The sequence below is a fragment of the Oryzias latipes genome, chromosome 15, assembly GCF_002234675.1.
Source record: "Oryzias latipes chromosome 15, ASM223467v1".
Taxonomy (NCBI): Eukaryota; Metazoa; Chordata; class Actinopteri; order Beloniformes; family Adrianichthyidae; genus Oryzias; species Oryzias latipes.
The window spans coordinates 15,648,719-15,664,200 of record NC_019873.2 but is presented as its reverse complement, the minus strand read 5'-3'; the positions used below and the strand labels follow the sequence as shown (position 1 = coordinate 15,664,200).

The following is a 15,482-nucleotide window of genomic DNA, read 5'->3' as shown; positions in this document are numbered from 1 at the left end:
CCTCAAATATGTTTTTCTTCAATGTAAACAGGGATTTTTCCTTTTAACTGATGTGTTCTTTAACTAGTTAACTGCACTCCTAAGAATTTGCAGCAGTTTTCTGCATACTGTAATTGAGGGAAACAGTTACTTCCATAACTTTTAGGATATGTCTGTCATAAAATTGCAAATTGGGTATTTGCTGGAGTAGACATCCAGTACTCAGGACAGACACATTTTGCCTGCGTTGGAGGATAATACAAAAACTGGATGCTCATGTCTGAATGTGAATTAATTAGGCTAACATTCTTTTTATTTTAAATAAACATACTGTTGCAAACACACCACCTTTTATTTTGTCTTTTACCTTTGGAGGAATCATCTTCAATGGGCTGCTTAAAGGCTGTGATATCACTGAATGTGCAGAGGAACAGAACCACTTTCTCTTGCTCATTTCGAATGGGAGCAATCTTTACAAAAAACCAAACCGGTGTCCCTGAAAGCACAGAAGAGAACAACACATTTTCATCTCTATTATGCACACACTTTTAGGAAAACTGAAATATTTAGCTGAACGTTTGAGTCTAAATTTGACTCTGTAATTTTTTTGTCTTTGGCACAACAATGGATACACCTGTAAGTCAAAACAAACAGAAGATTTTGTGGTGGAAGGTAATCTCTGGTCTGGTATTTAGCACTTCTCTACAGAAGTAGAAATGTTCTGGGCTGCCTTTGAACTCTGCTGTGTGTCACAGAGGCTCCGAATACATTTGCATTACAAGAAGTGGGAAGTTCATATTTTTTCCCTTCCCCACATCATCAGGCATCATTACTTACTGTTCTTCTTGTACATCAGTATTTCAAATGAATTCATCTCGTAATTTTCAAATGTTAGTCGCACTTTTTCCGTCGTGTCCTTGTCTGTGAGTTCCCCGTACATGAAGCTGGAGGAGAAAGAAGAGAGAGAATAAGAAATGACATTACTCCATGGATGACACTGCTTTAGGGAATAATGTTCCTCCTTTTGACTACAGACCCGAAGAATACTCAGACGAGTGCAGACTAGGCATTAATCTTTGTATTTTTTCTTTTGTGTGCGTGTATCAAAAGCTGTTCATATTTTAGCAGTTGCAAAGTCAGCTCTGAAATGGAATCACTACTATCGTCTTTTAACACACGATAACTTCATCTTATGTTTCAAACAGGGTACTGCTTCAATCTTTTTATTCACCTTCTCACAACCAATTCAGGTAACGCTAAATTTTAGTAACCTAGTAGTATCCCGTCTGCTCTTAGACAAATAATTATGTGCTGAAATCTACTCGAGGATCATCCAAAGACTTAAAAGGCATGGAAAGAGGCCAAATTGTTTTTCTAAATGTGGTTGAGACTGCCGTTTACCAGTGGGGTACATTTTCACACTTTTTTTCCTCTTGGGGATACAATTCTGCCAATTAAACATAGGTGAACTTTAATTTAATTATAGCCTTTTTTTGAATATATTTTTTGCTAAATTTGTTTTGAATAACAACTGATTAATTAAGCTACGATTCAGATAATGTCACAGACAAAAAATAAGAGAATTGTTTTATAAATATCTAGGCAAATCTTGCAAATGGTATAGCACTAACAGGCAATAACTTTGGCATAAATACAACTGGAACATGCTGTAAGAACTGATCATTTAATTTTCTACAAAGACTGCTGTCATTATTTTTTTATTACAGTTAACTTTTCCCTGCTCACTTCACTCACATTCAGTCATGTATTCTGCCTTTCCGTGTTAACCTATTGCCATTTGCCATAAAAAAGCAATGCCTGAGGCTAGAAAAAGGATTGGAGCACCTTTTTTTTTTTCGTTTTTACAAAATATTGATTTTTTGTCTCAGTTTGTCAATACTCATATTGAACATGGCAAAAACAATATATCACAGTAACATGTTTTTTTCACATCTACAGTGAAAAAGACACCAGCATTCACAAGTCAATATGGATTTACTATCATTTTGATGTACAGGGAAATAGTCATCCCCTATTATTTTTTAAGATACCAGAGGGACTGACAAGAGTTGTGGCTTTTCCTCTATGTTTCTCTTTCATATCCTTTTCAACTATATACAAAGGGGGGAAACATGTATTTTGATGTGCTCAAAAAGAACCTTGTAAACTGCAAACAACTCATTATATTCAAAGTCAAATGTTTACATTAGCAAAAAGCCCAATACGCTTTTGAAATTTAAAGTATACATTTTTACGAAAGATTTGTTGATCATCTATTATTTAAAAAAACTGCACCCCTTTTTGTGTACATTAATAAAATAAAATATAAAATGAAATTACAAGGTAAATATAAAAAATTCTTATAGTTGTCCAAAGTTAAAGCACTTAAATGGGGAAAAAAATTGTTTGTAATTTTTTTAGAACTTTACTGCTGTCAAACAGCAAAAGAAATTGAAGAAATTTTTGCTTGGTCGATTTTGTCTTTGTTGTAACAATACTTATTGACAATAAATGAAAAATGCCTGACTATGACCCTTTCAAGGTATTCCCATTTCTAAGGAATCTGAGGTATGAGCAGAGGAGCTGAGTCTGTGTGTGGCCTGTAAATATGAAAAACTTCTCTGCCAAAACAAGAAAAAATAATTTGAAAAAGAGGAATACTAGTAATTTAAGAATTTATTAAATTAGGAATCAGTGTGTGTAAGAATTGTGCATGGCTTGCCACCTCCTTTTCAAGAACACCAGCCTGGTAACACTCCGGCCCCACGACCTTCAATCAGCATTTGCTGCTCAATAACCAATGCTGCAGTGTTGGTCACTCTGCCATGAGCAGCAAAGCCAAGCTGATCCCACAATTGTTCAATAGGACTCAGGTTAAAGACTGCTGGCAAGCCATGATCATCCTCTCGCAATACCAAATTCTAAAGGTACAGTCAGATAAATCCTACGCTGCTCTTATGTTAAAGGGAAGAGTTCAGTCCCAGATTTTGGACGGATGGGAAAGTCACTGAATCCAAAATCTCATCTCAATGTTTTCTGTATTTGGACTAGATGTTTCGAGTTTTATGTATAGAGAGATGTCTGCCATATTGTCACTGACAAGTGCTGACAGAGTAAAGGGACAATACTCTAGTGTACTACTCATGGAAACACACACAAGTCCAGCAGTAAATCATTAATTCCAACAAAAACATCCTTATTTTTATGTTTTTTTAAGTGTTTTAAGCTGTAAAGATTGACTCCTTTACATTAAATAAAATAGTCGCTCCTTTAGTTTATAACTCACCAAGCAGTTAGAATTAATGACATGGCTCCGGTTACTTTTGTTTTTGAAAGCAGTTTTAATCCAGAAGTTGAAGTGTTGGAGCCGGGGCTTGCACTTCAAGCCTGTCGTTGTATAGACTGATTGGAAAATAATGGTTGACATTAAGTCTTTTTTTGTATGTCCAATTATCATATTCATATCCACTGTAAATACAATAACATCAATGAGATTTACAAGTCATTTAAATGATTGCCAAGAACTAAAAAACTGTGAGCACTGAAGCTCCACGTGCATTAAACTTTAAAAACTAATTTGTATGATTATGAGTTTCTGTTGTTTTCTATCAATATTCCTGATATTCATCATTTAAAATGACGGCAAAAACCTGTGAGTGCATTGATTTCTCTAATCATTTCATGCTACATCCAAGCACCACTTCTGAGGAAATTCCCTTTGGGTATTTCTTAGAAAGGGAATGAACAGTGAAGGAATCTGGAGGAATGAACAGTTGCTGCTGAAACGAGGTCATTAAATAGATTTACAGTGATTTACACCTAAACTGTGCAGACCTAGTAGCACTAAATATAGAACATTTACAGATTAAAAATTATACAAATGTTCCTGCAAAGCCCATAACAGACAAATGAATCCAAGCCTCTAATTGCCCAAATGTAATGTGCCCCTCAAAAACAAATTAAACCGGAGGCATGGTCAAGCGAGCATGAACACCTTTAACCATGCCGCAGAGGCATTCATCTCACTTTATGTGTTAGTGCCACCCTGAGCAGCAGCCGCTCTAGCACGGTCTAAATATAACTCTAGAGTTTGTTATGAAATACAAAAGGAGGGCTATATTTAATGAGACAATCTGACGCGGCAGACACATTTCCAACCACTGCATGATGTAACATCTCTAATGAATGTCAGCCATTGCTTCTTTTGTCTTCTCCAAGGAAGTAGAAGGATAGATTTCTTCAAATACAAATGTTACAGTACATTAACTGAAACAACTTTGCAACCATCTTGTAACAAACGGCAAGAAACCACACTCGGGCAAAATAACACCAAACTGGACACAAATTCCGACAGTCGTGCTGAAGATGGAAATAATATCTTTGATCTCCAGGTCTCTGCAGGGAAAGACCTATAGATACTTGACTCTGGGGGGCATGAGTGCACATTTTACATCTGCATCATCATTAAAACATCCAGGAAAAGTGAGTGCTCTGTGGTTTCTTTACCAAGCTTACAAAGGAGGCTTCAGATAAGAACTGAAAAGAGCATAAAAACATTTTTTTTATAGTTGTGACACTGTCTTTGAAGTGGCATGAAAGCAGTACTAAATAAAAAGACCAAGAACTATCTTATGCAATGTTAAAGTAATTACAGATTAGAAATGAAATAAGTACATTGTTTTTTTATTGAAAGCTAGATGATAGAAAATTTGATTGTTTTCAAAATGCCACAGATAAATGGCGTGGTTCAAATGACTAATTTATCTGATTACTTTGGTTTATATTTAGTTTTAATGATGATACTAAGGGGTGAGATGCATCTGAAACTGCTTGAGCTGTTCTTGAAATCACATATTTCATATTCTCTCTGTGGTTGGACTCAGAATTTCTTAAAACTCTTTTCCTTAGTCTCCTACTTAAACCTAAAAAGTAGTGTATTTAATGAGATATCCCTGTAACTCCGTTGTGATAAAAACACAAAGCCCTTTATTTTAGTGAGGAGATATGGTTAATAAATGTCTCAGGATTGTGTATAATTTCCAAAACCGGTGGTTAATGCCGAACAATGGGTAAAGTATCACCATCATTGGTAATAAGCAAAAATGGGTGAGAGGATGACACAGAATGTTGTTAGTAAGCTAAATAATGAATTAAAATAGTAATGAATCCAAGTATACAGAGTATACATTTCTTTAATATCTTAGATAAACCAACTGTCAGAAATATGTCTAGTTTTTATTTATTATGTCTCATTTTTATTCATTTATAATATTTTTTACATTTTTATATGATTCATAATAACTTTAATTATTTCCGTATTGATGGAACCAAATGGTAAATGGCGTTTACTTGTGTAGCGCTTTTCTACCTTTCTCGAAGGCCCAAGGCGATTTACAGTCACAAACCCATTCACCCGTTCACACACACATTCATACACTGTCGGTAGCTCCACTGCTCCACTCCAAACACTGGCACTAAACTTCCACCAGAGGCAAGGTGGGGTTCAGTGTCTTGCCCCGACATGTGTGTGCATGTGTATTCCGATCAGAGGGTGACCGCTCTACCACTGCACCACGGCCGCACCAAAACCTATCTTGTATCTTTTATGGAGCTAAACTAAGAAATAATCGGTTTTAACTTTTTAGGATCTTCTGTCTTAAATGTTCACTTAGAATTTTGACAGGAGAAGCAAATTTTTGACCCAGAATGCTTTGTGAAAACCCTGCATTAGGTGTCTCACAACTACGTCTAAAGAAGTTTCTAAATAGATATAAATGAAGTGGACACTTGAGTGAAACAAAACAGTGAACCTAAATTTAAAGAATAGAAAACCTTCTTTTGCAAAAGGACAAGCATCTCAATTAAGCTAGAGTTTCAGCTAGAACATGTCCATGCTGAATGCACTAATCAGCGCATCCTGAAATTAGACCTGAATAGAAAATTTTTATTGCATTTTTAATGTTTCACTTGCATTAATTTTCCTTTCTTCTTCTTGTAGTTCCATCAATACCAGAACAAAAAGATAAATTCCTTTGAATCTCTTAGTCCTAAAAGCTTGAGTTTTTTTATTCGATTTGTGTTTATGTTCACCTGTTTTCTTAAAGGTTCAATTTATTTTTTTCTCCCTTGAATATATTTAATTCACTGTTTAAGCTTTCCAGGAGCATTCCCACACTATATTTTTCTGCATTTATCTATTTACACTTAACTTGTCTTTCCTCCTCAACATGGGCCTAACTTGGCAGCTTGCCTGCATAACATTTGAAATTGCTCATTCATTTGAAAACCTGAGTCACTCAAACAATGCTCTCACATTTGTGAGGAGTTGGTTCATAACTACGAAGAATGATGCGCCAGTAATGATTAAGTCACTGGTAATGAGTGTGGTTTATCCTTGTCTGTACTGTAGTAACTCATCTTTTTTTTATTGGACCTCAGCTCATGGTTGCAGACCTGACTCCTAAAACATTTATTAATCGCCTAGTTTAATATCAAGTGCCGTATGTATTTCATGCAAGTCTTTACAATAAAACACCTTATTCAATCTGAAAATCTCAAATTAGCCCTAAAAAACAGCTCACTCCAGTGTTTGTGTTGGCAAACGTGGTGCAGCTTATGTTCAAGGAGCCACAGGTCTAAATCAGTAAGAGTCTCATTGCTGGCTGATGCAAACAGCGTCTCCCACAACAGATGAAATCGCCCACAGTTTTCTGGCACCAACTGTTCCACTGGTTTTCTATTGGTAGCTATGTTTTCAATAAAAAGCACAAGAAACAAGTTAAAAAAAAAGTTGGTCACTAAAGTTTGAATCTAAGGACGGCTGAGTAGGGTTTAGTTCTTGCAGGGCAAGTCAACGCCCTCAAATGGACTGTTTTAACAGATACAGCCAGATAAAAATCACAGGTATGTGTCTTAGTTATCTGGTCTTTGCAAAAAGAAACCATTTTACTGTATTTAGTTAAGGATATTATAAATTGACATCAATGGGAATGCAACCGTTTTTCAATTTCACAGCCTTCAGGGGTGAAAAATGAAATACAAGTACAAAACAAGGAGTATTTTTACCACAACTTTTTTCATTGAAAAAAAACACATCTGAATGTATGAATAAATGAAATAAAAAAACCATCATCTATAATAACAATGTTGTATGTAATGTGATTATTTTTAGATAAATTAAATAAAAACGAATGATCAAATCATTCTGTTAAGACAAACAAAGCTATGAATCAGTTTTGTGATTTACATTAAAAGTAGAGATGAATCAGGAGATAAAAGAAAGTGCTAGAAGACCTTAACTTTCAGAAGGTAAGGAAAACTAATGTCAAAGCAGTTGTTGGCTGATTAGCAGCTGTGGGTGCAGGTGAAGACAAAAAAGGGGAGTCGTTCTGGGGCGCTGGAAGTTACTGTTTGTCTATTTGGTGTCATAGCGCCCTAAATAAACTAAATCCCTAATGTTGGGAGGGTGCTCCCTAAAGACCCCAGCAGTGCAGCGTCCATCTTTGAGGTGGGTCACAATGTCGTTTCAATTGTCTGCTAAACTTCTATATAAAGGGTTCTTCCTTTTTTAACTGTTTATTATTTATTTTGTTGAATACTGCTGGCCCTTTCTGTTCAGAATTGACCAAGATTTGCAGTAATTGTGAAGTATCAGGACAAAAAAAAAAAATCAATGACTTAAACCATTTCCAAAAACAAATCAACTTAAAACAAATCATGTTTGTGATCACAAACAGGTTTAAGCACGATGGGGATCGAGATATGCATTTATGGATCATAGATGTTGGAAGAAAAGTAATTATTTATGTTACAAATAATAAATTTGGAAGAGGAGAAATCCATTTGCTGTGAACCATGTAATAATGACTGTTTAAAGACCCACTCCAAGCCCCTCTTTTAAACGCATTCTCAGTGGTCTTTTCATTAGGATTTTGCCGCCTTTAGCCAAAATCACGAACCTGTGTCTTTCTCTGGGGTTTAGTTTCTGCTGAGCAGCAGAAAGATGGTGCAGTGCCCTTATCTGTTGGTGCCACCTTCTCAGCCCTTGACTAGTTATACATATTCAAAAAAAAATCCAAGACTCAGGACTGTGAGAACAAGGCCAATGGCCTTTCTATGCAACATATTACAGAAGCTCAAGTGCAGAACCCCTGAGATGCTTTAAAAGGGCCCTCCCTCTGCAGCAAAATTCATGCTGCTACAACATTAAAGCAAAAACAATACAGTGACAGCAAAGCACTAACAGTAAAAAATGATAAGTTCAGTGTTCAGGAAGAACAGAGAGACTTGTTTAAAAACAGACAGGGAAGACTTGTCATTAATGTAAGTGAGTGATGAGGAAAATGAAGAAAGCAAGTGATCTGTCAGACACAGGGAGGGTCCTGCTGTTCAGCTCCTCTCTTACATTCTTACCCTAAACAGTCAAATGTTTGACTCGTCACACAACAGTTGCATGATAGACAAGAACAAATTTTGATCAGATTATTGTGTCAAAAACAAGCAGCGAGAACTTCAAAATGGGAGCAACCAGGCAGAAAATCTGTTATTATCAAATGGTGTTCAGTGACATATTTCATACTTTTCCTATTGTTGAAAGGTCAGGAGGTCAGCCATTTGTCTGAATCTTGTCATTTAGGAGTGTAAGGTGAACAAATGACAGGAAGCAACAGTGGATAAATGCTTTAGAGGGCATTTCTCTCAACAGCTAATGATACACTGATACCAAAAGAGTAAATTGGTGTAATAATTGGAATAATATATAAATACATCCATTGAATCTCCTTTTTACCAAATAACAGACACTTTTCTTAGTAAAACATCCAACAAATCATCTAGGTCACAAAAAGGGAGAGGCTATACGTGTTGCACCATCATGACAAAATAATGGCTAAATGTTTGATGTACATATTATATTTAAAAAAAAAAGAGACATTTGACAAAAGATGAATTACAATCTTCTAAGTATATGTGCAACTTCAGCATCCAGGACCCTGCCCTGCAGAAGAGGCTGGCATCAAATGACAGAAGCCAAACCCCAGCAGCAGCGGAGCTGGTTGAATTAGACAGCACTTGATATGTCCACACTGGTAAGTCGACAAATGAGAGCATTCAAATGAAATTACGGAGCACACTCTTCCCCTTGCTTACCTGCATGTGCTGCTTTTCTGCATCACTTCTGCTCGGTGGTACCCCGACAGCTTACAGAAACCGTCATTGCTGTACACAATGGGCCAATCCACAATCTGAGCATTTCCCAGGACAAAGTTGGTGTCTGTTTTGGAGAGAAGAAAGAGGGAGGATGCAAATGTCTAGCTTAATTTTCGGTATTTCTGAAAAATAATTACAAATTCTTATGATGAATATTTGAGACCTACTAATTAACTATTTGAGTCATTTTGAGCAAGAACAGAAATTAGTGTGAACATTTTTACCCCCAAAAAAGATGCATTCAGTGATTAATAATAATCCCTCTTACATTTTTATGCTGCAACTTTTAATATCCAATTTAAATAGGAATATTTGGGGTAATTTAACATCCCATTGGTTTCATTCTTTTGCTCAGGATCAGGATACACAAGTTTTATTGCCAATGTTATCCAAAGCAAGCATCTAATTTAATGAATTAATTTGTTTATCAAGCCATGTTTAACCAATCATCAAAAAGATTGAAAAATGCTCCCTTTAAGAGCCAGCGCAGACTTAAGTGATTTTCATTAGAGTCAATGATGCTCTCCAGCTCATTTCACCCTCCACACAGACTGAGTGTACACAAATGTTACCCAGTCTCTGTGATTCCAAAGAGAACATCCAAAATGTCTGCCTCCTTCTCTTTATTTGTATTCACCGGCAGTAAAGAACAGCTTGTGCACCATTCCTATTGGCAAATACAACGTTCAAGCCTTAATATCAGGATTTCATGGGAAATAGAACTCATTAATCCTCATATGGCATATTTTGCATATTCAAATGTTAGTGGGGCCTCCCAGCCAACGCTATTTGTGGTCAAATGTTAATAAACCCAAATAGTCAGTCACATTAACATTTTAATGGCTTCCTTTGCTTGCATCCTTTTGTTTTTAACCAGGTCTGTAGTCATATAATGATTATAATTAATTCAGTATGTCAAAATGCATAAAATGGGAGTGACATTTTTTTTGTATTTTAAAGATTAAAATCTGTTTTAAGTCCAAAAATATAAAAATATTTACATTATTTTTTTATGTAAATAAGATGAGTCATCATTGACAAAAATGTGTAAATCTAAATAAAATTTACTAGTTGACCAAAAGGAAATTATTTGATGTAGTATTTTTTTTAAACAGCAAAAAGTCCTATTAAACTAAAACAGCTTAACCGTTTAACAAGACAACAATGACTGACAACAGTCAATAAGCATGAGAAGGAACTGCAAACAACCAACCACAAAAAACACAGGAACACAATGTAAGATACATTTATTTATTGATTCACAACAAAACAGCAACATAAAGCATGAGTGGAAAAAGAGAACATGATGCACAAGTAGTTCCATGCCAATGTGTTATTTTACAATGGTCATGTATGAAAAATATGGGATAAAGTCCAAAGCTCAGGCCAACTTATTACCTCTGATTTGTTTATTTCTTTTGGCTCAATTTGTCATCACAAATAATTTTAAATTACTTTGTAAATTAACAGCATTTGGTATAGAACATTTAGAAGAACACTACAAGGAGGCAAATACTGAAAAACTTATAGCATCATTGAATACCTGTGTGTCTATGGGACAGAGTCCAAACTGAAAATTTATAACAGAAAAGAAAGTTAACAGATTACAGGGAGAAACATGAAATGAATATCAGACAAAGAAGATGACCTATTGTGTAAGATGGCCATCCCTTCTGGAGTTATTGGCCATCTTACCTTATCTGAACGAGTTCAGGTCCACAGGACTTTTTTAGTACAAAGTATAGTTTATTGTAGAGTGGCACAATGCTAAGAAAACACTAAATATGCCATTTTGTTGAAAATTAGAAAGATAAAATTAATTCCTAATTTTTACTTGGTCAAAAATCCAACGCATGCAAAGGGAAAACATGCAAACTTCACAAAAAAGAACAAGCCGGGATTTGAACCAAGACCTTGTTGCTGGAAAGTGCTAACCATCACACCACCATGCAACCCAAGGACCAAAGCTCGCAAAAAAAAAAGAGCTCTAATCATGTGATCACATACTGCAAATGAGAACTGAACCAAGTGAGTGTGACATCACCCATAGGAAAACTTTTGCTTTTGGTTCCAACATAATGAAGTAAATTCAGTTGCCATTTTTTCACAATAAGAACATCGCCATGTTGGACCCAGAAATAGTCAGTAAGCAGCGATTGGTCCGAGTCGCTCTGCCCAGTTCTCTTATCCAGTCAATGGCTCTAACTTAGTAGGAAGGGGAGAAAATAAAACATCGTCGTGTATTGATCAGCACCTGCACCTCCTCACTACAACATGTTTACTTACCACATGTTTTCCAATTTTTTTGAGACTTACTCTTTCAATGTTGCACTTTGGCCTGCTTTTATTACCCAACTCATTGACGGATACCACTTAAATTTGCTCCCTTTGGTTCCTCCCTGCTCTTTAGTCTGCAGATAGTTCATCTACATTCACATTAAACCGAACCACACCAGAGTACGTTAGCAGGTAGACTCAGACTTTAACTGTGAAGTGGAGCAGGGTTTGCTTTTTTGAGCAACACGTACAGATGGACTATCAAACTTTTTAGGAAATGGATTCTGGTGTCAATTATAACGACTGCTCACATGGGGGGCACAACACTGTGCTACTGTACCACCAGGACTGGAATGAGAAGAGAGCCAGTGTCACTAGTCTTATTATGACCATTATTGGTATGTGCCAGCACCTCTTTACTGCACCACTGGAAGCCATTGAGTTCACACTGAAGTGTACTGTAGCAGAGTTCTTTTCCAAGAACCATTTGTTTCCCAAGTGGACCAGGCTTTGATTGTTCACTCTACACCTGAGTTCAGGTTAGCTTTCACTTGTCAGCAAGGTAAACTATCCAAGTAAACAAACCCAAGTAAATGCCAAATGAGAACCATATGAGAGAATAAAATTGGGACAATGGCCATTCCTTTCAAGAAGAACTCTGTTATAAAAGCACAAACAATCTTAAACTCTTGTTTTGAATTTCTCTGATACAAACAAGCTCACATGTCATTTTTTGAGATTTTTGGTCAAGTCTTTAGAGAGATTTTAAAAGTTTGAGTAAAATCCTGCTTAACATGCCCTCACGACCAAAGTAAATCTGACAATACAATAAGTTTGTCTAAACACTGATCAGATTATGCTTGTCTGGAGAAAGAAAATGTGAAAGCATTACAGAAGAAACCTGTCTGTGCTGGTTATAATTATCAAATATCCCCAAAAAGTCTTAGATTCTCTGGTCTTAACCACTTCACACCATTCTTAACATAGGATCACCTTTAAAGGAAAAAACAATGAAGAATATTTTTTTTACATAACTGAAAATAAATTGAGGCATGAAGGGATTAAGACTCATTTCGGTGGCACTGAAATCCATTAAATTTTCTATGTCTGTTTGGACTTAACCTGCAAAAAATGTAAAAAAGCAGCATGCAATGGTCAAACCTGTAAAAACATGTAAGTAGAGATGGGAATGAATGAGTGAATACCTTTTGAAGATTGGCAACCTATCAATGATTTTCTAACGTTTCTCCTCAGATCCAGTTCATTTTGGTTCAATATTGACTCTATGTTCTCTACAAAATCCTATTAGAGGTTATTACCCTTATGTGTAACTATATTTGTATATTTTCATAAATGACAAATTACTAATGAGCATGAAAGGTGACTTTCAAGTGAAAGAGAATGAAATTTAAGCTGGAAAATGTTTAAAAAAAGGACAAAACAGACAGGTGAACTGAAACATGGCAACATATGAGAGACTGCTTTGTAAAAGATTAACAGCTGCACTCTTTAAAATAGGCCTAAAAACACAAAGAACAACAGAGAAAAGAATAAAAATGAACATGACAAATACAGCAAGTATGATTTTACACAAGCAGCACATTCACTTTTTCCTTTAGTCAAACTTCGGTCACTTTTAACTAACTATTATATATTTGTTTTAAGTCATTTAGAGGGTTAATAAAGTGCTCCAGAAAACACTTCTTAAATATAGCTCTTTAAAGCTCTTTTTGTTTTATTTAGGAAGGAACACCTAATCTATAAAGCCCCTTCAGTCATTACAAAGAAAAACATTTTTTTTAATAAAACACACTAACATCTCTATACATAGCTTTCTTTTTTTTACACTTTTCTTTACATGCAGTTGTGTAAACTGAGAGATAGCCATAAGTTATTTACACCATCATGTTGTCATCATAGATCAAGACCCTTTCTTTGTTTGTATCCAATATCTGTGGCTCAAAGTTTGGCTCAAGATAGAAATAGAAAATACTCCAATATTACAGCTTCAGGCAGCTGTCGAGTTTAATATTTGTCTGGTCTATCTTGTCACTTCTCTTTTTTGGGTGTCATAATACAGACAATGCCCAAAAAGTTAAAAAGCTGGTATATTTTTCACTTGTTGGATTGCTCAATTAGATAAGTCAATCAGTTTTTTTCTTGGTTATATTTTAAGGAATTGAATAAGAATGGAGAATTACCGGTACTGCTGTAGCTGTTCTCATACTCCTAAACGAAATATTTTTTAAGATTTTTTGGAAAAAAAGATTGTGAAAGCTGAGACTAATAGAAAACTGAGTTAGCTGTTGTTTTTCTTTGTTTTTTCAGAGCAAAGGTCTCTGCATTTATTGCCTTAATTATAACTGAGCATTCTAGGCTACATTAGAACGCTCTGTGCTTTAATTCAAACATAAAACTTGAAAGAAAGAAGAAGAAAAATCAAACAAATTGCCTAGTTATGGCACAATTAGAGGCTTTTCAGAGAACAATGTCACAAAAACTTGTCATTTTTTTCTGAATCTTGAAGTGAATGGTGGAATAAATAGCTTCAGATCACAGTGATCTACTAAAGCAGCTTTTTCTTCTATTACACAATTTGTTTTTGATATTTTCTTTTTCGTGAAAAACATTGGTTAAGATAGATTTCCCCCCCAGAAAATAGTGTCTTATTCATAGTCAATAGGTTAATTTCACAGAAGACTCCAGTGGTTTTATGTAATCAATGTAATGGCTATTTTGACCTGCAGTCTTCTCCATAATCAGAATCTGCAATCTAAATTAGGTTTTTTTAAGCCAATCATTATAATTGATTAGACCTGACCTACACCATTTAAAATGACTGGGGAAACCTACATAGCAAGTATGTGAAAATTTGCTTTAAACAGTTTTAGTATTTAAACTTCAAGTTTTTTTGTTTAAGTTACATTTCATGTTTTTTTATTGTTGAGTTTAGTTTTTAAATAGAATATTCCAATTTGTTTACGTTTCAGAGCTCAGGTAAGAGTCACGTGCCGGTTTTTATTCTTACCGTTAGACCGCCTGACAATATTCTCCAAAAAAGTGTTCTGGGGGGCCACAAGTCCTCTCCGACCCCCCGCCATGCTGCCGCTTCACTCAGAGGTTTGCAGATGAATCTTTGCTGCTGCTCAGTTCGCCGCTGTTTGTCATGGTGTCCCCGGATCTGAGGGGCTGCGTGGATTTGGTGAACACGGGCTCACTGTCTGGGCTTCTCATTATCCGCCTCCTCAGCCCGGTGCGTTGCGTTGGCACCTCATCATCCAAGAGTGGAAAACAACGCCGCGGAGCAGAGCGCAAAGGGGGGGCCTTCCAGGCTCAGCTCCTCCGCGGCCAACCCGGAGTGGAGCTAGAGCTCCCTCTGCTGGACAGGACTGCGCATTACACAATCGCTGGGAGATCCTAATCCACTTTAACCTTATTTTCATAATTTCAAAATTAACACGTAGGTTATAAAATAAAGACCCTACTTATTTTCTTGATTTTTGATTTATATCAATGACTCCTGATGGTTATCTATCACGTGACCTGTAATAATAATTTTTCAAACATTGCAAAAATGTACTGTATTTTGATACTTGAACTGTGGTATTTTGATTTCTAAAATAATGTTGTCTTCCTATGTAATTAATATGTATTTATTTATTTTTTGTCAATTGATTTTATTATCTCTTATTGATTTTTTTTGTTATAAATGACCAACATTTGTGTTGACAAAGTATAAATAACTGATCAGAAGTTGAGAACTGCATAACTATAATTTATGTTTAAAAAAAGTAAAAAAGTTAAGTAAAGCATATCATGAGGATTATATATCAATATTTCATGTTTTCAGTGTATGCATTAGGTCAACTAATGATTTAGAGTAAATATAATTGAATTGGTAAATATAATTGAATTGTTTACACACACACACACACACACACACACACCCACACACACACACACACACACACACATATATATATATATATATATATATATATATATATATATATATATAT

The 15,482-nt window shown here is 35.5% G+C and overlaps 1 protein-coding gene across 4 annotated transcripts in view; it reads right to left on the bottom strand.

Moving 5' to 3' along the window:
* The window catches only part of LOC101155792 (potassium voltage-gated channel subfamily H member 1-like), a 59,075-nt gene extending 44,272 nt beyond the window's left edge, over positions 1 to 14,803 (bottom strand). For 2 of the 4 annotated variants that reach the window (XM_020709423.2, XM_020709426.2), the window contains exons 1-4: positions 14,492 to 14,803; positions 9,127 to 9,250; positions 817 to 923; positions 347 to 475 (exon numbers count right to left, since the gene is read on the bottom strand). In XM_020709423.2, the coding sequence (XP_020565082.1) occupies positions 347 to 475; positions 817 to 923; positions 9,127 to 9,250; positions 14,492 to 14,564 (433 nt within the window). In that variant the 5' untranslated portion in view covers positions 14,565 to 14,803. The remainder of the gene's footprint in view (positions 1 to 346; positions 476 to 816; positions 924 to 9,126; positions 9,251 to 14,491) is intronic. The other 2 variants (XM_020709425.2, XM_004077284.4) reach the window with 1 other exon arrangement.
* Positions 14,804 to 15,482: the final 679 nt, after the last annotated feature.